Source organism: Ptiloglossa arizonensis, chromosome 2 (assembly GCF_051014685.1).
Source record: "Ptiloglossa arizonensis isolate GNS036 chromosome 2, iyPtiAriz1_principal, whole genome shotgun sequence".
In the NCBI taxonomy this organism is placed as follows: domain Eukaryota; kingdom Metazoa; phylum Arthropoda; class Insecta; order Hymenoptera; family Colletidae; genus Ptiloglossa; species Ptiloglossa arizonensis.
In genome coordinates, this window is record NC_135049.1 from 6,003,747 (window position 1) to 6,026,551 (window position 22,805).

Sequence of the window (22,805 nt, forward strand, 5' to 3'; positions counted from 1 at the left end):
CAGTGTGAAACAATTTCGAATGTAATAATTGAATATTAATGGTGAAACATCTGGATTCGAAATACGACGATAGTTATGGACAAAGTTATGGATTTGAAGATTAAAATTATATTCTTTTAATATTGGTTTGACGAGGTTTGTGGAACTCTGTTGTTATTGTAATATGTTTGGACCTTGAGTTAGTTATATTTAAGTTTGTTTGTTTTGTAATTAGGCGATGATAACATTGTCCGGAGTTCTTTGAAGTTTTAGTCGTGTAATTGTAGCTGTTTGACGTGTAGTACGAGACTGAGCATTTAGCGTTTATTACGAAACAATTTCAAATATGAAGATGAGTGGTATAGAATGTGACGATAATGTGGATAAAGTTATAAATTTGAACGTTAAAATTATGGTTTGTTGGAACTAGTTTACTCGTTGAGATTTCTAGAACATTATTACTACTATAAATTGTCTAGGTTTTAAGATATGTATATCGGAGATCATCTCTTACAATTAGAGTAATATTGTTATCGATTTTCTGAAGTTTTAGTGATTATTGTAATTATTTGTCAGATAGAACCATTTCGAAGTTAGAATAGACTAGTGGTTAACAGAGTTGGGACTCCGAATGATGATAGTTATGGATGAAGGCATAAATTCTGATACTAAAATTACGGTCCCTTCGAATCGATAGTTTGATGAGGTTTGTGGGGCATTATTGCTATTATAATGAATTAAAAATATAAATATTAGAATTGTCGCTATTGAAGTAAGTATAGAGGTTAAAATATATACTTTGTGTTAGTTGTAAATTTGAAGATCGCGGAGTTCAACAATGCTCGTTGCATCAACACTCTAGAATGTAATCACTAAAGTTTGTAACGAATTGTGACAAGAATGGGACCTTGATTTGAGAATTTGTATACAATTTCTGTCTAACTGTAATCATTCAGTACTATCATTAAGTGTTAGATTTATGTTTCATGAATTGTCAAACATAGTTTAAATTTCGAATTTCAGAGTTTGTCAAACGCGATTGTACCCTATATTTAGTTCATTTTGTTGTCGAAACATATTCTGATTAAGCAGTCGCTTTAATAAATCCTGTAAACACTTTGGAAAACAAGGCTGATTGGCCGGGATTCAAGACGAATTATTTAGTTCACGGACGATAAACGAATCGTGGAAAGTTAATGCAAACACCGGGATTTCATAAGTACAAATTATCTGATCCTTTTACGCTGCCTCGACATAAACGAGTAAATGCATACGTGATCGCAATACGATACTGCAACAGGCTATAAATTAGCCGCAACCGGTTTTAGACCACTTCCAACATATTCGCGATTGCTTTGGGCCACTATTCCATTCCGCAAATCGTCTTTACAAATTTATTATTAATGTCGGAACTTTTTCTGCTGGTAGAAAACTGGAATAAATCTATTCAATTCACTTACTTTCGTTAGGAAGATGATTTACTATTGAGTACATTAGTATATGTTTTCTCTCATATATTTGAAAATTATTAGTTAAAGTCGTACAAAGAACGATGAAATAAAAATGCGTAAAAAACATAGAAATGGAATTTGAGCTGTTAGATTCAAAGAATTGTTATTGGAATAGTTCCTAATTAATCGTATTTTTTAATTATGAATTTAACATCTTGCAATGTCTTCGCACTAAATTTGATGCAATTGGTTCACCGATTCAAAAATACCGAAAGCAATTTCCTATTTGACATCAGAAAGAGCAAATTTTTTATTTTGTGGTCAGTCTTTGAGCATAAATTATTTTGTAACATCTGTTAAACAACAGTTTAACAAACAATTTTATTGTTTCCTATTATACCGTTGTTGATCGAATTTTAAATCAATTATCATGGCTAACATATATTTTTTTGTTAATCCAGACCAGGTGTAACCGTTAATAGTTGACAATGATTGTTACTGTAACGCTCCTACAAGACGCACTGTTTTTCCAGCAGAAGCAAACTAATTTTCATATCGCAACAGAAAGCTATCAGCTCCGGCACATAAATGCATTTTTATCGCAAACATTTGTTTGTCGATTTCCAGCGGTATTTTTCCATTGCCTCATTCTCGTTCCCGCGGTAAAAAATTTGTAACCGTTCCAATAAATCAAAACGAGCAATCGAGTTAAGTCAATCGAACAGGAAAGAATTTCTCCATAAAAAAAAAAATAATGAAGAACGAGTATGTTTGCGTGCATAAATTTGCCTAAAGCTGTTTTTGCAGTTGCGTTAAAATTTCCACTCGTGTCTTGCTTTCTGCTTTTTGTACCTTTTTGGTTAAAAATTGTCTTGCAAATTTTAATTAAAAAAAACGTTCCTGTTAATCAATACGTGCCTAAAACCCTATTAAAGAAAAATACTTAGAGGAGCTTTTGTCGTTAATAGATTAAAATTGATTGCTAAAGAAAACGATGCAAGTGAACAAGTGATTGGTGTTTTTTTTACTGTGAGAGAGAAATGTTGGTTATAAATTATAATAATGGTTTTGAAAGTAACTTCGAGTAGAAAATTTTCAAGTGACGTGCATACAGCAGAATGTCTGACCACTGTCTGAATCTCCTTACAGTATGGAACGGTGTTCGGTTCTTCGTATCTGTTTTTACTTACTGCGTCTGCACATTGAACGCTTCTACTTAAACATTTAAAATTACTCAAATGAATTATTAATAAAATATTCTGCATTAAATTTTGCTTACTGCGAAGTCTTTAAACTTTAACACACAAGAGTAATATTTAATATGAAAATTATGTCTATGTAAATAATACTTACATCGGAAATATATAATCGATAAATAATAAAAATAAGACTCGATTAATAACTAATCAGAATAATAACTATACTTTTTATACTTTTGCATGAATGTAAATATTAACAGAGAAATGACAATTATTTAAGAAATCACAGAATCAGTTTAATTTTTTGTAAAATTAAAATTTCGTTGTAAATTGCGTAGCACAGAAAAATGGTTAAAGAAAAATCAATTTGCAATGGTAGAAATTATGATTGTATCAGGTATAAGTTTAGAAATCAAGTACTACATCCGAACGTTGCACAAGAACAGAAATATCATAATCGTTGTGAAATTGTTTTTGATAACACAATTATTTATTTGTCGTGTGCAGTGAATGAGAAAACAATTTGGTTCGCTTGTTATATAACTGCAGACTTTGATACATCGTATTCCTGCGCTTTCTTTTTTTTTTTCGACATCTCAATTACATTTTTCACGATTAAAACGTAGCAGTTATTTAAATTCCTCTCTCGAGATTACATTCTTCGTGCGTAGCGTATGTACATCGAACTTGATGATCGATCGTTTCACGCTATTAACACGTCTGCGATTTACACATTTCTCATTCTTCAAACACCTGTCGAACTCAAATTAAATTGCCTCGTGTGAAATAATCAAAGGGGTTATTATTTAACTACACCTTACTTTACGTAATTTCCATTATTTCCTGCATTACTGAATTTGAAATAAATTTTAAATCATTGGAATTAAATCGAACTAAATAATGATGTATTACTTTCCACATTCATTGCTTCATTACGCAGTTACATTTAGTCACTTTTAGTAGTGAGTTTGTATGATTAGGTATTTGTGTTATCAAATTTACTCAAGGAATTACTTTCTCCATTTTCATTTATTCGCTTTCAACCTGTTCTTGTATAACAAAAATATGTTACGTTACATTCATTAGTCTTTTAAATTTATTTTATACATTTAAGGTAGCAATTTTAAATGTATGAAGTATACAAATTCATCGGTTTGTAACAATTACATGGATTAAATTATTGTCGCTCCTAGTAACATATGATGTGTTTAATTATTCATTTTGAGGTGAATATTGACGAAACATAGGAAACAAAAGTGAGCGAATATGATAACAAAATGTACAGTTGCAAACGATTTTATCCTTCTAAAAGCATTTCTGCCATTGAGAACACCGCTTTATGCTTTCATTGTATTCCAGCTACTCAGGTCACGTACCTTGAATTCCAATGAAAGGAAAAAACAAGATTGGACTTGATAATCGATTGTTATGTCGCCCGTGACATAAGATGATCATTAACGCCGTGTCGCATATTTCTGGCTACGAATATTCTTGTCGCAAATTTACGTGCTTTTGCACCAATTCCTTTTGCTTCGTTAAAATAATTTTATTCTCTTATTTGATCATTTTAGTATTCAGGTTTGCAACACTAAAATCAATTTTGAGTTCTTTTTCTTGACAATGTGTGTCATTCTTGACCCCTTTAAACAGTAATTAAGATATATATAAACTAAATATTTAGAAAAAATCATTCCCTATGTGGTTGTAAAAGTATTTAATAAAGTTGAAAGATTTCGAACCACGGGCATAGATAGAAACCGTCAAGAAATTTATTTTTAACGATGAGGATTTTTTACCATGAACCTTGTTAATATCAACTGAGAAAAATATTGTCGAAAGTAGAGATAAACAAGTCAAGATTGGCACGTCCTTCAGGATTAGTAGATCCTTCATCATGTTTTTCTTCAAAAGAAACAGATTCAACATACGACATAATTGCAAATTTTTTACCAATACTAAAACACTGAAATTCTCATGCCTACATCGCTGAAAGCAGTGTTGCAATTAAAGCAGGAGGAGAAACATGAAAAAAAGGAACAAGAGGCAGAAAAGTGAAAAACAAACTCAATTCTCAGTTGGATGTATTACAGATTATAGCCAATGACATTTGCAGGTTATACAAAGGATTTAAACGAGTTGGTGAAAGTGGTGCAGATGCATATAATAAGGGCAATGAGCACATAAAAAGTGCACGGGACGAAAGATCCTTGAAGATTATATTTAATTAATCATCTTGAAGAAAGAAAGAACGGATTATTTATTAATTTAACTCATCTTTTATTCCTATTATGGAGAAAAATCACGAAGAAGAAACGAATCGCCTATTGTGATTTTTTGATTTTAATTTTGTAAAGTCTAAATTTATGCTTCCCAAACGATACATTCGAAGTCTTAAATTTTTCATTTCAGAGCGAAATCGTAAGAGGTATGCGACTCGTTCGAATTGTCGAGCATTTCTTGCTTATGTAGCCGGAAATACCTCGTTCCTTCCTAATACAATTTATCTTCGTCACTTTCATCTGGCTCGTACCATGCCCAATAAAATTAGGACAACTCTGCAGAAGGCTGCCGTGAAATGTAAATCGCAACCATTTCTGCGTCCAGTTTCCTGTTATTTATCGAGACGATCCTCCCACGTAACAACTGATCTATGTATGTATGTAGCCTAGTTAATTCGATGCAAGGTTTCTGGCTGAAACTGCTAAAGGGCCATTACTCCATCGAAGCTGGGAACTCCAGAAATTAGCGAACTGTCTGATGCCAAATTGCGTCGACACGTTTCCCCTAATTATTCCGTCGATTCTGTCAACGTCGGCGTCAGAGTTTCTTCGCGTTCAGATAGATTATAGGCTCTTGTTGCACGGTTGCTCTCTCGGCGCTTTGCAGTCAGCAGCAAGATAATCCATTGAGAACTCGTTTCGTATTCGTTGCGATCCCGCTTGGAATGGCGGCCAGCTACGTTCCATTATTCATTCTGTACCATATCGCTCGATCGGTACTCCCGTTAACAGTCTTCTGAAACATTTTTGCCCGTTATGGCATTTTTCTCGGTTTCTCCATTTTTTTTCAAGTCTCATGGCTCCTCGAAGCTGGTGTATATCACCTCTGCACGTACACCGCGATTCCGGAAGCGAAGATGAAGCTGTTTCGGGCGAACCTTTGTCGTGTTTTACGTTTACTTTCGCGCAAGTGCATGGAACGTTGCTGGAGCTCCCCTTTTATTACTCATGGCAGTTTCAAGGGAATTAGAAAACAAGAAAAATTTGGCTGCTTTCAAGAGAATGGAATGTTGCGCACTAAACCTTTCTGGGGTGGTTGTTTGCTTTTAATCGTGATGTTAAAATTATTCTATCTTTCGGTGAAGTTGCGCGAATAATTAAAGGGTATCTCACTCATCACCGGTCGATTTACTTTTTAAATAGAACTCGAACGGTTTAAGTAATCTTAATATTTTTGTTTTATTTAAAATTACAAACTTGGGAGTTAATAATGGAACAAGATATTTTCCAAATGATCGCCTTGGCTTTTTTTACAGATCACCAATCCAAAATTTTTCCAAAATTTTTCACGTTTTCGCACAAACTCGTATCAATTTCATCAATGGCACGTTCAATGTTGTTTCTTGGTTCTAGAATTTTTTCTGAATCGTTGGTATGAACCTTACCTTTGACGTGATGTCAAAGAAAAAAGTCCAAAGGTGTCAAATCGCATGATCTTGGTGGCCAATTGATATCACCTCTTCGAGAAATTACGCGTTGCGGAAATTTTGTTTGCAAAAGTTCCATTGTTTCACGCGTTTTTCACCGTGTACTTTTCCATGATTAATTTCCCATCTGTCTAGATGACATATGTCAAGTTTCAGGTTAATCGGTTCATCGTTTTAAAAGTAGCGCGAAATTCAAATCGACCGGTGATGATTGGGACACCCTAGAGTTTAGGAAAAGAGGAGCTATCGATGTTAACGATGTTAAGGTTCGTTTATATAACGTTTTCGGTCATATTTTGAAGTTTTTCTTTGCTATGATATACACAAATAATTGAAAACTCGCGTAAGATTATTATAATATAATGATAATGGAATTCTACGAGAAAATATTTCATCTTTCTTCCAATATTAGGTTTTACTTGGTATTTAACGAATAAACCATAACACATATATAGTATATTTTTATTATCTGTGTAACAATTTTTATTTTGTTTCACAGACCACATGTATAGAATATTATTTTATTGTATTAGGTGAAATTAATATATCACACAGTATTAGTCTGACTCGTGTTGTTATATTTATTTCAAGAGACGTGGTCTAACCGATTGTTATAGTTTAACTAATGAAAGTTGATCGTTCACGAAAAATGTTACCTCAGTGTAAACGCGCTAATTCGTCAAAAATCAAATTTAACTCTTGATTGGATACGAAGATGCGACGATTGAGGAATAACCAAGGTCCATCGTAGTGGGCGTTATCACGTAGGGAGAAATTGTTATTAATATTTGATCTGGATGTTCTGTTGCTTCTCGATGCTGCCAGAATCAATATCCACTGAGCAGATGTTACTACATTTATGGTACCGGTAATGTGATTTGTACCTGAAGAGTGACTAGGCGTTTGGTTGCAGAGCCTCCTTAATCCCTACGGTTGGGTGGTTTACGAGTTGGTTGTTCTATGGATGATAAAAGATTTCTGAACGAAGCAGAATTGTTGCAGTCTACTTGGGTTTGTAACTAATCCTCCATTTAAAATTCTAAATAATTCTCAGGGCACGGTGGCCTTCGAGTTGATTGTTCTGTGAGTGATAAAAGATTCTGGAACAGATAAGTGTAATGCAGATAGTTGCAGTTTACCTAGGCTTGCATACAACAGGCAGTACTTTAGAAAAATGTTTATTTCGCATACATATTTTTATATATTAGTCGATGAAGATTCGTTTGTTCATAAATTTTATATCCCTTGTATACTTTTTATCATTACAATTATATTATAAATTTTTTCTTAATATTGTAATTGTAACTTTACGTTTCTGTAAATTATTTCTACCGATGAAATCTTAAAAATTATGTTCACAAGATGATTCAGTGTTTATAAATACAACGAACTATTTAATATAGTTTCTTGGGTTAGATTCATTTGTTCGTTATTTTGTTTTTGAAATAAACAATTGTGCGAGTTTGAATATCTTCAAGTAAAAGCAGTCTTTAAATAAATACAATTTGTCACGTAAAAATTAAGTATTTAATATTTAAATGTATTTAGATTAAAAGATCTACGTTGAAAGTAATTGCTAGGAAATAGTTGTATTATTATCAGGAAATTCGTTTCTTGAATTTTTCACTTCGCAAGCTTAGCGCAGAATTGACATACCTATTTGTAGTCGTTTTAAATTTCACAGAAATACCGAAGTTACGTCAGAAACTTATTACCTAAAAGTTATACACAAGTATTCGGGTTGAAAAGAAATTCCAAATTAAATGTTGATGTTTGTGGAACACAAATTACAGATTGGAGCTACACGTGTTATAGAACCATGGCATATTAGCATAACTCAAGTAGATGGTAATCCGCGGACAATTATATGCAAATAGGGTCGCCGATTAATCGCGATCGATATTGATTTAATTGCCATAATTATATCTAATTATACATTAGCATCGTACAATTTAAGCCTTGCAGCAATCAGGCTCAAACCTGATCGATGCGAATTAATCTCAGATATCGTGTCTTAGTAGTTTTATTATTTACACGTAACAGTTTAAATTAACAGCAATTTTTAACACTCATGTGCTTGCAATCAAAGTTATTATGAAAATTGCTACAATCTTAAAATATTGTAAAATTATGTATCGATGCAATTTTGTAGCCATTAAATCGACTTCTTTGAAGATAATTCCCTACTCGTGTTAACGTAAATGAACATAGCAGATATCTTGTGTAAACTTTTGCAATTATTCAAATTTCCGTTGAAGATTAATTCCTTATATGGGCCTATAATATGGCAAAATCGACGTGAAAACGTCGACGAAAAATTTTGTTTCAAGTTGGAACAGGGTTCAGTTTGCAGACAAATCAACCAGATTATCGATATGGACTTTCGTCGGAATTGAACGATGTTAAGTAATTGGAACTTCCATGCAATAAGATTAAAAGGTCTTCGAATCGAAAGCTTTTTGATTGCAGGAGTAAAGGTCGTAGAATAGTGAAATCCAATACTTTCTGTATTTTTGACACTGTTCCAACCATTATCGTGACGAATACATTCTGTTCGTCACGTTTGTTACCTATTTTGGCAAACTCGGAGTGCTTTTGTTGCTTGCTGAAAAGTTTCCGTGGAAGGTGAATTTAATGCTTTCGTCAATTAAAAGTTTGAAGATTTAGGGTGCTAGTCTATTTAAGGCTTGCGGAAGTTGCAACAAGACTTGGACACTTTAGATTCTCAAAAATGTGAAAGGCGGGAAGTTTAATGAATAGGATTTGAAAAGTTCTGCTTTTCTAGGTGACATATTTAGGATATTATAAAGTCGCAAACTTGAGAACTTAATAGTACCGGGTTAACAAAAGTTTAAAAATTTTTTAAATGACAGCATACCTGAAAAAGTATGTACGTAGCTTCGTATGTAAAATTGTCAACTCTCGTTAAGGCAAATGATATTACTAATTGCAGACGCAATTTCGTTCGATCAATACTAGAAATTTTAACAAACGTTGACGAGTCACACTTTCATATAGAATTCGGAATGAACATAGTTCGAAAGTTCAAGTAATATCAGTGAATTTAATATCCAAGAGAATTGAAAAGTAGAAAGCTTTGTTCTAATCTTCAACTAATTCTCCAAGTTCATTCGATTGTTGTATTAATTCTAGGATCTGTAAGGCTCTGTTCGATGGTTATAAATGACGGTCAATCTAGAATTGATCTAGCAAGAGACCATAAGCTTTTGACTTATAGTTCAATTTCGTTAAACTCAAACCTGACGTTCTAATGGATTAAAGATATGTCCAGCTTTTATAAAGTTTATGGAATTGATCATCTAGTAAGTTATGGATAATTGATCAATACAATTGTCTTATTAATAGGAAAGATTTATTATTGATTACTAGTTTAGAAATGTTTTATACCTTTGAAAAGTGTAAGTTCGGAAAGTTTAATGAATATTCCGAGAAACTCAATTGAAGTCTGAAAAATTTTAGTTCAGAGCTTCAATTTCTCAGTTTTTATTTAAAAGCCCAGTTAATTCTAATCCTAAACTTAATTTTGTTCTGCTCGCGATCTTTTAAACTTTCCAGTGTCTAAAAAGACACTAATCTTTCAAAGATAGTGATAGGTATAACTGTCAGATCAAATGTAAGAATTTTGCAAACTCTTTTCACAATTTGTTGACCTTGTACATACCCATAATTTGAGAAACCTTACGGTTTAACTACTGTTTTACACTTTTCTGCCATTTAACTTTTCGGTACCGTCATTTACAATTCATTTATTCGATAGATGGGGAAACCCTTTAATATGGAAATAATATTTTTAGTTATTGGTGGACAAGTCACGAATTAATTGAAGCGTATATATATTCTTCAAATCTGAGCATAGTTTATAATCGTCCATAAGTGATCTCAAATCTAATCTACCAGAAAACCAGTGATTGTTTTGTGGGGAGTGCCCTATCAAAGTGTGACGTGTTTCTAATTTTAGGAGGGGGGTATTGAAATCTTTATTAGCAGATTAGAAAAATTCCCAAGTATGACTTTCTTCCGTCGACAAACGGGTTCTGCGACAAGTTTTCGTTCATTGATTCATAAAGCAAAAACAACTAAAAAATCCAGAGTTCATTTCAGCCAAAGATTGCTCCTCTGATAGATCAAATTTGAATCTTGTTGGATATAAACTGTGGTAAGCTTACATCACTGCAAGAAGTGGCCATTTTGAATAACACCGTCATTGTTCTCCTTTTATTAACTGTGAAAATAAATTCTGATCGGTTAAAAACGACAACGATCGTTATTTGTTTTATAATATCCCAATATAATAATAATAATAATAATAATAATATAAGAACTTGTAACACTGTACGAGCTGAGCAGAGGACACAATTTAAAAGTAGTGTAACGTTTGTATCGTAAACTCCACCCTTAACGTTGTCTTTAAGAAGCACTTGAAAAGAATATTGATAATACACGCTACACTTACCGCAAGAGAATTTCTTTGAAAAAGAAGTCTCCTCAAGATCAAACTTCATCGGGTGTTCTTGGTCTCTTTCGTTTTCATAGAATTCCTTTGCAAGGAAATTACACAAAAGGTAAACGATTCACCGATCGATCATAAGTTCCTCCCCGTGCTCAAGTTCGCGTTGGTTTTAAGGAATAAGAGTCCATTGTAGTCCGTCTCTGGGGGCTCTTGCTTGAACTGGTGTCTCCAAAGGAAGCATCGAGGATTCGCGACGAGTGTAGTCGACAGTAGTTGAAGAATGGAGGAACCAGTTCCGATTGGTTGCACCGATCGAACGAGAAAAACCGATGCAATCGATGCTCCTCGTTTCTGCGAGTGATGTTCACGTCCTAGAGCTTCGAATGCCAGACGATTTCGGTTTCTACACAAGATTCCCTAATAATTAGGATTCCGGGAATTCCAGTTCTGTCGCAGGGATGATTGGAATTTGTCTGCGGTGCAGAACACGATCTATCGAATGCACTCGATAATGCATCAACAAATTGAAAGCCAAGAATTTACCAGCTATTACATTCTCTCTGATTTCACCATTGTATAACAAATAGTTTGAATTGGTTTTCGAGGAAGCGCAAGTCATTTATCGAGCTTTGTAATAGTATTTATTTTCTACAGTTTCTAGTAAGATTTATATTTTTTACGAACAATCCAACATTACGGCGTAACAATAAAGAATAAGATCTTTAAAGGCTTCAGAGGATTTTAATATCTTCGATAAAAACCTTTGAACAATATCGACCTGGAACGTGTCGACCGAGGTAATTCAGGTAACAAAAGTCACACTTGGCCATGAGCTGGGAAAACGCTATAAAGTAAGCAGTTTTCGTAGGAGAAAAATGCTTGTAGTTGATTGGTGCGTCCATTGGTCACCAAAGTGCTATACAAAGAACCTAGAGAATCGAAACTTGAAGACTTGACCAATAAACATCATAACAATCGCTGTCAATCTATATAAAATTCCAAACTCAATTGTCAATCCATTTGTATGAAAATTATTCATATTTAAACTCGACTGATTTAATTCAACATTCACTTCAACATTAATTTCATAACATGAAGTGGAGCAATATCAGGAAACATCTTTTATCGATTTGCTCCAGAGCAACTATTATTTTCACATCACGACACATTATTTTTCGATTCTGACCGAATCATAATTATTAACGCGCATCGCATATAAATTTGTCCAATACAATTGAATAATGTTCAATCAATTGTACAATTGAAACACCTTCAGTTCGTGTTCCCAACAAACTTTCTAATCCATTTATTATCAATGTTAGCTTCAAGTACCAAAATTCAGGTCAGGAAAATTCACGAGCAAAATGTCATCGGTCGTCAGTAATTATCAAGCATCATATTCTCTTGTAGGTAGTTGCTGGTCTCTTTTGCCGAGGTACGTTCCTGAACGTAAAATAAAACAGCAAGAAACCGGAAAGACCTCGGCACAGTGGATGGAGCGAAGAAAACAGTAATTAAGCCGACACTACTACACTTTATCGTCGGCATGACACTGTGAAAGAAAGATGTCAAGGGAATGAATACTTTTTCGTCGCGCAGGGGAACACATACACTGAAGCGTCTTTTGAGTCGGCAAGACGCGGTGAGCTCCTTTTTTTGATTAGAGACATCGTTGGCCTCGGTCAATGAAACTGTTCTCTAGTTTGAGTGCGAGGATGCTTTATATTTCACGTTAACTTCGACGTTTCAATCACGACCCAATCGTGAGATAATACTAACAATTTTTTCGAAAGGTTTTATTGGACATTATTTAAATCTCTGGAGAGACACCATAGTATTTTGAAGGTTATAATATTTATCACGGACAATTGTTACAAAAACAAATGATTACAGCTGTAACAGGTTAAATGTCTTCAATGATGTACTACTTCTTGATCTACTTCTTCATTGATGTTTCAGATTTGGTGGCATGTTTTAGTTGGAGAATTCCTAGACTACAGGCTACTTTGTACATAGATAAACCCCAAGTGAAACAATTCATTTGAGTTTTTTAAAAAATCTTTCGGATTCTATAACTGCTTCAAAGTATCTGGTACAAGCTAACTCGTACATAGATGAACTCACATAGAGACGCATGTACAGTTACATGTGGCTTGTATATTTTAGATTTCTGCTATCTTAGCAATTGATCAATTTGTTATAAACTTTTACGTTCTTTTATGAAACTGAGTATTCTCTTGTTCATCCGTTCATCATGTCTCACTTTTAAAAAGAAAATAAGAGTAGAATTACGATAAAATTCAGATTTCATTTTTGTAATCAAAGTTTCATCAAAATTTTATTAACGAATCGACAAAAGTGCAAATCCTGGTTGCTTTATCTACTGATATTGAATAATTTACTCGAAATATTTTTCCATTAGAAAGCTTTGTTTCACCAAGACCGAACTTCAAGTTTCTGATGGTAATTGTGAAAAAATGATCATAAAATGATTACGTTCTTGTATTTCATTAAAATATATATATATAAAATGGGCGGAACACTTCAATAAATGTTTCATTGGTAGCAAAGGATCGTCACGCTTGGAAATGAAATCACATGCAGTCGCAGCTGAATGTACTTGATAAGCTTATTGCACGTGATTTTAATTCATAGAGTGCAAGAACTTTCTGTTTCACAGTATTCTGTTTTGTGTACATTACAATGTGTAAACTAATGGTTATATCACGTGATTAAAAGGTTTGAATATTGCACGTCCTTTAAAAATGAAAAGCGAAACAAACAAACAGCACACAGTTTAAATTAAAAGAGAGAAGTATCACATTTGCAGAGAAAATTTAATTTTTGTTTCTCTTTAGAAATATTTTCGCACAATTTTACTTATTACGTTAAAAGTGATTTAATTATATAATTATAATAGAAATTTAAAATTACTCGTTGATTATTGTTCATTATTAAGTAATAATCCACCAAGAACTTTTGCTCTTTATAAGCAAAAAGTCATTTGTAAAAAAAGAGGTTTATGAAGAAGTAACTGTTAATCAAAATTATAAATTCAAAACAAAAGGTTACGAAAACAAGTTGAAGTTTTGTTCAGATTTTGCTAGTCAATTCGTCGATAAAGATGACCTAATAAACCTTGCCTTAAACGTGACTACGCTTAATTATTTAATTTCGAATTTAGTTTCATACGGTCACATGAAAGTCCCGTTAATTTTACAATCCTCCTTGAATTTCATTTCCGTTAATTTTATATTTAATTGTTGGCAAGATAATCTTATTATTCTAATTTTATTACGATCGACTTTTCAACTACATAAGATCTTTTATGGTCTCATAATGGCGCGGACACCATTTGCGACGTAATTAGTGTCAGATGCTATTTCGAATCAGGTCATTTCTTTTTTTCTTGTCGAATCGGTATTCCAACGACACAACGCCATTGTTTGGAGTAAATCTCGCGACTCGCATTTCCAATTTCTTTGTTTAATTAATGTTCGTTATCACAGAAATGAGAATGTCATGATGCTGTTCTGTGATTTGATACAGACGTACGATCTCTCTGCAGTGGAAACCTCATTTCACGTTCCCGTGAGGAATTGTTGAATCCCGGCTTAATAAATATCATGATGTTCCTGAAAGCAACGCGAGTATTCGTACCTTTTCTCTATCCGAGATGAATTGTTAGGAAAAATCATTTTTCTCGCGATTAGAAAATCGAAAACGTCTTATAAAAATTTTAATTTCGCTTGTTAGGTTGTTATACTTTTACGTGTATCTTTTGTGAAAAGATAAGAAAATTTAGACCATTGTGTTCGAGATTTTGCAATAAGTTTTCTAAAGAAAAAAAAAAAAAACATACTTTGCAGGGAGACACAAATCTCCAAAATTGAAAGATTTCCAAGATTTCCAATTTTGGAGTCTGAATGCAGAAAATATTTACTGGGTTGAGTTATAAATAACTTTCACTGTAGGTTCCACTCTTTTGAAAAAACCAAATGGCTTATTTCGAGTAATTTTTTTTTCGTAACTTTCTAAAAAGTGTGACTCACTCTCTGGTATTATATTTCTTCTGTGAAGAAACCAACATTTTAATAATCGTAAAAGTTTCAATTGTATACATTTTTTAAATAGAAAATATCGACTTTTGGAACTTTTGTCTTCCATAAAGTGTAATGAAACCTATTCAGTTTTTACGTTTTGAGATTAAAATTAGTTGAGTTTTATTGTTGACATAAAAAATCAGCATAATAGAAGAATCTAACTTCTTTTCTAGCATTCATTGTGAAATCACTCACAAAATACGTATATAAGAATCACTTGGTAATCGATGAATGTTCCATAACCCACTGCAGGAAAAATGCTGTATGTTCTTTCACGTTCAGTTCAGGGCTAATTTCGATAGTCTATATCTTGATAAATATAAATAATTTCATCGAAGATAACGATTCAAAATTTCAATATTTTATTTCTGTCTAAGTAAATCAATGTTAAATCAGATCTAAGGATGTAACACAATTCAATTTTTAAAACCAGAATAAAGTTCCTCGACCAAATTCGCTTCAGAAAAATAGAGCAGCATCGGCGATTAATTATTGAAAATATATAAGTCTGATCCTCTTTTCAATTACCGTGTCACAGTCATTCAATCGTAACTACCTTGAATTCACTTCGTTGCTCTTGAACGATATCATTTATCTCATGGCGAGACACGGATCATCGAGATTGTGTTATCACCGATCAATGGGATCCTCGTCCTCGTTGACGCCACAGGTCAGCTGCCCTAAGGGTGTAATCATGGCATTTTGTCCTCCGTCGTAATTTTGTTAGACCGCACGCGAAGCCTTATAACGATAGAGATTGCTGGCAAAGGTGACTGCACTCGAGATCGGAGATCCTTTTCTTAGAAACAGGCGAGCTACTGTCAAGAAGCTATCTTCAGTTTCGTCGATTAATTTTCTTCGTTAACGTGCTGCTAATTATACAGTAAACATTCTCTGAGTAGACAAACGATTTCTGATCTTGCTTGTTAATGATAGATTGTAACGGATGAGACGTTCGATGAAAGAGATGCTACGAAATTCACTTTTTGTATCGTTCAAACTGTTACGATGAATAAACTTCGATTAATGTTTTTTATACGGCGTTGATAGGATCCCAGCAAGTCCGTGGGATAAATTATTTAGCATAATATTTCTGAAACTTCGCCTTCCCGCAATTCCCATCAATAAAGAAAAACTTTTGACGGATCCCTGAGACTGGAATTAAATCACTATTTTTACTTTCGAACCTATAAGGGAGGTAAATATTGTGATCGAAACAAATTTCGAAAACATTTTTTTACGGAAAAACAGACTTTGAAACTTTCTGTCTACGTTTTACTACGAATATTGAAATGGAAATTTCATTTATATTTACGTTTTATATTCTCGTTCAATTTTAAGCAAAATCGGCAAGTAATAGTTCACTTCTTGAATTTCTTTGATTTTTCTGGCATATGTTCGTTATTCGTAACTTTTTAAATATATTTTCAATTCATTTCCAAGAAATTTAAATGTGACACAAAGAAGTTTATTTTTTGTAAAACAACAAGGACAAAAGATGTTGTTCTTATTCGTTTCTAATTTATAAAGTAATTTTTTGTAGTATAGACATTTAAAGGACTCAGCTTGATACGATTTCGTTCAATATCTGTTTGAATTTTTATTTATTTCAAACAATTTGCATCTCTTTAAGGATTTAATATTACACCCTGGTCAAATTGCGTGGGATACACCCTGTATATACCCAATGGGTGAGATTCGATGATACAAACAGAAATATGGTAATTCTCCGTGAAAAGAATACATTAAAAATAAGAAATAATATTTCTCTTTTATTCGATGTTTCCTTTTCAAGAAAATCAGGTTTAAAAATTCCTCGAGTACTCGTAGAATTTAATAATTGGCCTACGTGTCTCTTCATTACTAACTATCTTGACTTGTGTTGGCGTACGTGAACATCGCTGGTCGTTTTATTTATTTTAATTGGTTGTAACTAGTTACAGGATCGTTAAATAAGTGGAAAACAGATAATACTCTACTGCCATTAATGTTTAGAAACACTGATACACAAGTAGAAGTAGTGACTGATAAACAGACCCGTTGGTCAAGTCGATAATCGATAATCTTTCAAGTTCGATTTTTTCGAAAACGAAGATTCCTACACAAAAATTGTATTGTATATTTTCAATTTATTTTCTCGTAAGAAATCATCGTATACTCGGTCAATACTATTCATTCTTGCTCACTCTATGTCGTTTGATATATGTGTTTTCGGTATTAGAAATCTTGTAGCGTTCATGTATGCGATGTTTCAACTGAAATGTGAAAACAAGAAGATTGTTTGGATTGTCAAGTTTGCTACTATAGAGTGAACCGTCGATAATGGGACATGTTTGCTATTATTATTAATAAACACGCAATTTGTCCCTAGTGAACCGCATCACGATCGCAGCCAGGTCGTGCGGTGTGGGGTAAAGGGTCAAAGAAAGGCTTTAGCCTGTGCAATTAATGCGTGTCGTATTGTACAACGATGCAGCTGCACACGCGACCCTTATTATATTATAATTAATAAGCGACCGCTAGTCGAGCGTCAACAGGAGTCAAAGGGAGCGTCGATAATCGATAATCGATTATTCGACACGTATCCTCCTTGTTTGATCGTTTGTATATAAATTTTGGCGCTGGTTTAAAACAAATACTCCGTACATTTTCCGAATAAAGGAGCCAATTTAACGAAACAGTTAATAACGAAAACGGTAAAAAAGTATACTATAATAAATAACAGTAAATACTAAATCTAAATTAAAATAATAAAAAAATATATTCTGCGTACAGATTTTTATGAACAAATAAATCACAATTGTAAAAGACTTATTCTGAATGTGACGTTCGTTCAAGTTTTCCAATTTACTTTTAAATTGTCGATAAATTCACTTTTCCAGTGTTACGTAATAGTTATCTGCACGAAACGTTAGAAATATTATTTTGCTAATAACAAGTCTTCGTAAAATATTTGAAATAATTTTTCTCAACAACAAAGTCACGCACAAAATATTTTATTTCACATTTTTGACTTATTTTTATCAAAAACAGCGTTTCAAACTTTGACAGTAGGATTCTACATATATTTATCTCCCTCTGTTCAAAAAAAATTGCAGACAACTGGTATATTCCCTTGGCATATTTCTTTTCAGAAGATACTAAAACTGAAGGAATGTACATTTTGAAGAATTTTCCATGTACTCAATTTTATTGTTGCATCATATTCGGTAGCCTTTCCTAACAGAATAAAATGGCAATATATTTGGAGAAAGTGTGAAATGGCGGTAGCACAAAGGGCACTATCCCTTTGTTGCTCGTTCCTCAGAGCAACATTCCCAGGAGGAAGCACTCCTGGATCTGTGGGTGAGTCACTTTGCGCTTCTTACATCCAACCCCGCGACGTTTCTCCATTTCACATCATCAGGTTTTAACAGCCTCGCTGCAACCATAAGCAATTTTCCGCAGACCTGTTGATCCGAGCGGATTGAAGAAAATTGGATTTGGCTTAATAGAATTTTTCTCGGTGCTTTTGTACGCAATTCTGAATTAGTTATAGAAAAATTTAATCAAAATTAGATCAGATTCAATTAGCTCAATGAATAACGTCACCTACTTTCATTTTATGTTGGTTCGTCTTTCTTTTTTTTTTTGAATGGCGTCCTTCTGTTCGATATAAATTTAAGGACATTGGGTAAAAAATATCCCTAATATATGCAACTCGAGTTTTTAATTTTTTAACACAAGAAGATAACTAAGAAAATGCAGAAGATTTTAATTGTATCTATTAAAATAATTTTAACGATAGAAAAATATTATATCAATATCAACAAATATACAAGAAGGACCTAATTAAGAAAATTGTAAGTTTCATTAACACAAATGCGATTCAGATTCTGAATAGGTCAAATTAGCCAATGAGCTACTTGCATCGTGTATAGGAGCCATTGGATGTCACGGTCGATCAGATGTTTCTAGGTGACTTGTACTTTCGGTTAAGTATAGTTGATATTATCTCCTGAGGTGTATAATCTTCTGACTGTAAAATTAAACATATAAGATCAAGGATGCTTCGTCATCCCCTTTTTTTCTGAAGCATGATTATTGCGACACCATGCTAACCCTCCTCTTTACAAACAATTCTCGATTGAATCTTTTTAAGATAATATTAACCGCTTGTTTCATTTTTTTCTACTGAATGAAAAATAACAGAAGAAGCATATTATTTCGTTTATTTTCAACAATTTTCATCTATTTCTCCCCACAGAGCACAACATTTCAGGATAGAGAAAAGAGTCAAGATGCATCCTTTGAATTAGAAAGTTTGTATAGTTTCGTTTCTTTACTTTAACGAAGATTTACTGCGATCATATTTCTCTTATAATAAAAGGTACATTAGAAAAGGAGAGATTTTTCTTCCATTGTGTTATTTTCTCGTAAATGGCTGCTTGCAAGCACGCGAGGAACAGTAAATCTGTTGTAATGGAATTTTCACCTACAATCTTTCGTGCATTATGCACTGTATTAAATGGGTTTGCTCGAATCGAAGAATCAGGTTGTGCCAGGTTCACGTGCATCATATTTATGTAAACGTGTCGCGCTCATGATCAGAATTGACGTTTTGTCATCGACAAAAAGTGCTCTAACCAAGGAGAGGCCATAGACTAGTCGTTGAGAAAAACCGAGGTTCTTTCGTTAGGAAATCTCTGACATTGTTCCATAATTTAACAAACAATCGTTCCCCAGATCTGACGTTAACGAGCACTCGAGGCGGGTGTCTAACAATTGTCATCCGACTTAATGAGGTCCGTTCAACGTCGTCACTAATCGCTATGAATTTCAATAATTTCTCGCTCAATGTGTTTCCTATAGCCGCCAGCTACGTATTCGTGTGAAGTCGCTTCTGTAGATAATAGAGAAATGTTCGAGATTAGAGAATGGAATTGACGGCGATAAATTCTTGGAGAGAGAATATAGTAGAATATGTAGATACGAAGAAGATACTTTGAGAATATTTGGAACCAGTTGTGTGGAAAATTCTGTTTATTTCGCATAAACGAGAAAGGTTTGTGCGTGGCGAATTTAATCGTTCAAATAAAGAAACGATAATTGTACGATATCACTGTAGAGGAAGAAGGAAGAGGAGATCGCGAGTTCTGGAAAGGAAAAATCGATGAGAATTTTAATAATTGGAGACTTTGAAATTGTATACCAAGAGATCGTGAACTCTAAAAAGATAATATAAAAATTATCTGTATTATATGTGCATTCGTGCGCGTGTATGATAAAACAAAACTAGTCAAAAGTGTAGAATACATGTTTTTCATAGATCCTCTGCGAGAAAATCAGCCGCTCTCATGGCAATGGCATCTCAGTGGTTCTCCATACAGGTCACTTCTGTGTATCGAGTAAGGGTACATTATATCGCGTTTATCAATGTAATACAATACAGAATATTCGTCTTGGTGACTTATACACGTTGTTTAGTCATTTATTTAATCGAAACAACATTGTGCACATTGTGCTAGACCGTAGCAACTGTTTGTACGAAGAACTATTCAGCTGTTTCATTAACGACATGTGCGCTCGACAATTTTCAATGTCATTTTTCTCACAAACGAAGACGTAATACAATTGTATTCCACATTTTTGACGTATTTTGTTACGAAGAATTATACACAAAGTTTAGAGCACTTTTAGCGAAAAGAACCGTGGAAATCGAAATATTCTCGTGTTTCACACAGCACTGATACCATCGGGAAGAAATAATTTGTATAAGCGTATGCGATACGTTCGTGAGTTAAAAGAGAATTCCCTTTAATTTTTTGTAAGATAGCGGTATAAGCTAGCATGTCAAAGAAATAAGAAATCAAATTCTTTTATTTTGTACTAGATCCAGACTAAATTTAATACCTAATCAATTGTAAGCAACGAAACGATTTTCTTTTAAGGAAAATTAATAATTTTCGAAATTAAATACGATACGAAGTCTTTTACAAAATTTCTTGTCATCTAAATGGTTCTCTTTTCATTGATACAATTCTATATTCAAGAAAATTTCATTAAATTCTCAGTATTGTGCATAACAGTTCCCATAAGGAGCTACTATCAACTATCAATACATCTTATAAAGTGTTAAGTGGATTCTCAAACTTACAAGGGGACTTGTAAGACGCCGATGAATCTGATATTTCAATGAGCTTTTGTACAGTGATAGGGTTTAAAATGTTGAAGGCATTTATATGTATATACCTAATAGGTAGGTATATATATATGCCTAAAATATTTAAAATTTATCCACCTTAAAGATTTAAAGTTTAACTACCCCCTTAAATATCTTCTGAACTATTAATCTTCTAGAGGCTGTCCCAATCATCACCGGTCGATTTACTTTTTGAATAAAACTCAAACGGTTTAAATAATCTTAATATTTTTTTTTTTTATTTAAAAGTACAAACTTGGGAGTTAATAATGAAACAAGATATTTTCCAAATGGTCGCCTTAATTTTTTTTATAGACCAATCTTTTCCCAAAATTTTTCACGACGTTTTCGCACAAACTCAGATCAATTTCATCAATGACACGTTCGATGTTGTCTTTTAGCTCTGAATGGCATAAACCTAACCTCTGACGCGACCCCCAAGGAAAAAGTCCATAGGTGTCAAATTGCATGATCTTGGTGGCCCATCGACATCATCTTTTCGAGAAGTTACGCGTTGCGGAAATTTTGTTTGCAAAAGTGACATTATTCCATTCGTTGTGTGACACGAGGCACCATCTTGCTGAGATCAAATATCATCCAAGTCAAGATCTTCCAATGGATGCCAGAAATAACCAGTTGACGTGTCGCGATATCGTTTCCCATTCACAGTAAAGACTTTGCCGTCATCATTTTCGAAGAAAAATGTCCCAATCGTGCCTTTTGATAAAAAACCGCAGCAAACAGTGACTTCTTTTGGCTGCATTGACAATTGTTCAACCTGTCGTAGATTTTCCGAGCTCCATATGCGACAATTTTGTTTATTCGTAATGCTTTTTGCCGATACAGTATTTCGAGGGAAAGAATTACGAAGTTCCCGAGTCGTGAACATTAAAGATCCCAATATTTCGTAATACGCTTGAATAATTAGCGCACGTTCTTTCACCGTGTACCTTTCCACGATTAATTATCCACCTATCTAGATAACGTACGTAAAATTTCAGGTTAATCGGTTCAACGTTTTGAAAATAGCGCGAAATTCAAATCGACCGGTGATGATTGGGACAGCCTGTATATCCAAAATCGTGTATCATTATCTTCATAATTTCAAGTTCCAATGTTGAACGAAAGCTCGTTTAAATATCAGTGGTACATTCTGACAAAGGGTGTGTCCCCTTTGTCGGAACCTTTTTCGTGAAACGTGCGACCCAATGCGTCGGGTTTACCGTGCGTAGAATTTGCGGCCCGACGTCGGATACAGTAGGAAACGGCGACGATTCCGCGAGTACAAATGAAGAATGTACCTTTCGTAGTCTTCACGGAGCGTGTTATAACCAGGGCAGCTCGAGTCCACGCCCACGATTCTTATGGATTCGTTGAGAACCGAACGAGCCAAGAGGTCAGTGATGCGTGATCGATGGGTCTGCGAGGACGTCGAGGTGATGTCACTTTGGTGACGTGAAGCGCGACACAGGTCGAAGATGAGCAGCCTTCAGGTACCGGAGCTTCGGCTTCCGGCCGGCGACGGCGGTGGAAATGGCGGAAGCACAAAGGGCACCGTCCCTTTGTTGCTGGTTCCGCAGAGCAACGTGCCCAAGAGGAGGCACTCCTGGATCTGCGGGTGAGTCTCTTTGCGCTTCGTACACCCAATCCCGTGAAGTTTCTTCATTTCCCTAAAGACTAAGGTGTCACGAATATCGTTAAGTTTCAACAGCCTC

At 34.0% G+C, this 22,805-nt stretch overlaps 1 protein-coding gene across 6 annotated transcripts in view; it reads left to right on the forward strand.

The window, feature by feature from the left end:
• The window catches only part of Dnc (phosphodiesterase dunce), a 621,682-nt gene that overhangs the window by 286,004 nt on the left and 312,873 nt on the right, over positions 1-22,805 (forward strand). The window contains exon 2 of one of the 6 annotated variants that reach the window (XM_076327455.1): positions 22,323-22,708. The exons of 3 other annotated variants lie outside the window; for them this stretch is intronic. In XM_076327455.1, the coding sequence (XP_076183570.1) occupies positions 22,569-22,708 (140 nt within the window). In that variant the 5' untranslated portion in view covers positions 22,323-22,568. The remainder of the gene's footprint in view (positions 1-22,322; positions 22,709-22,805) is intronic. 2 more of the 6 variants (XM_076327454.1, XM_076327456.1) reach the window with 2 other exon arrangements.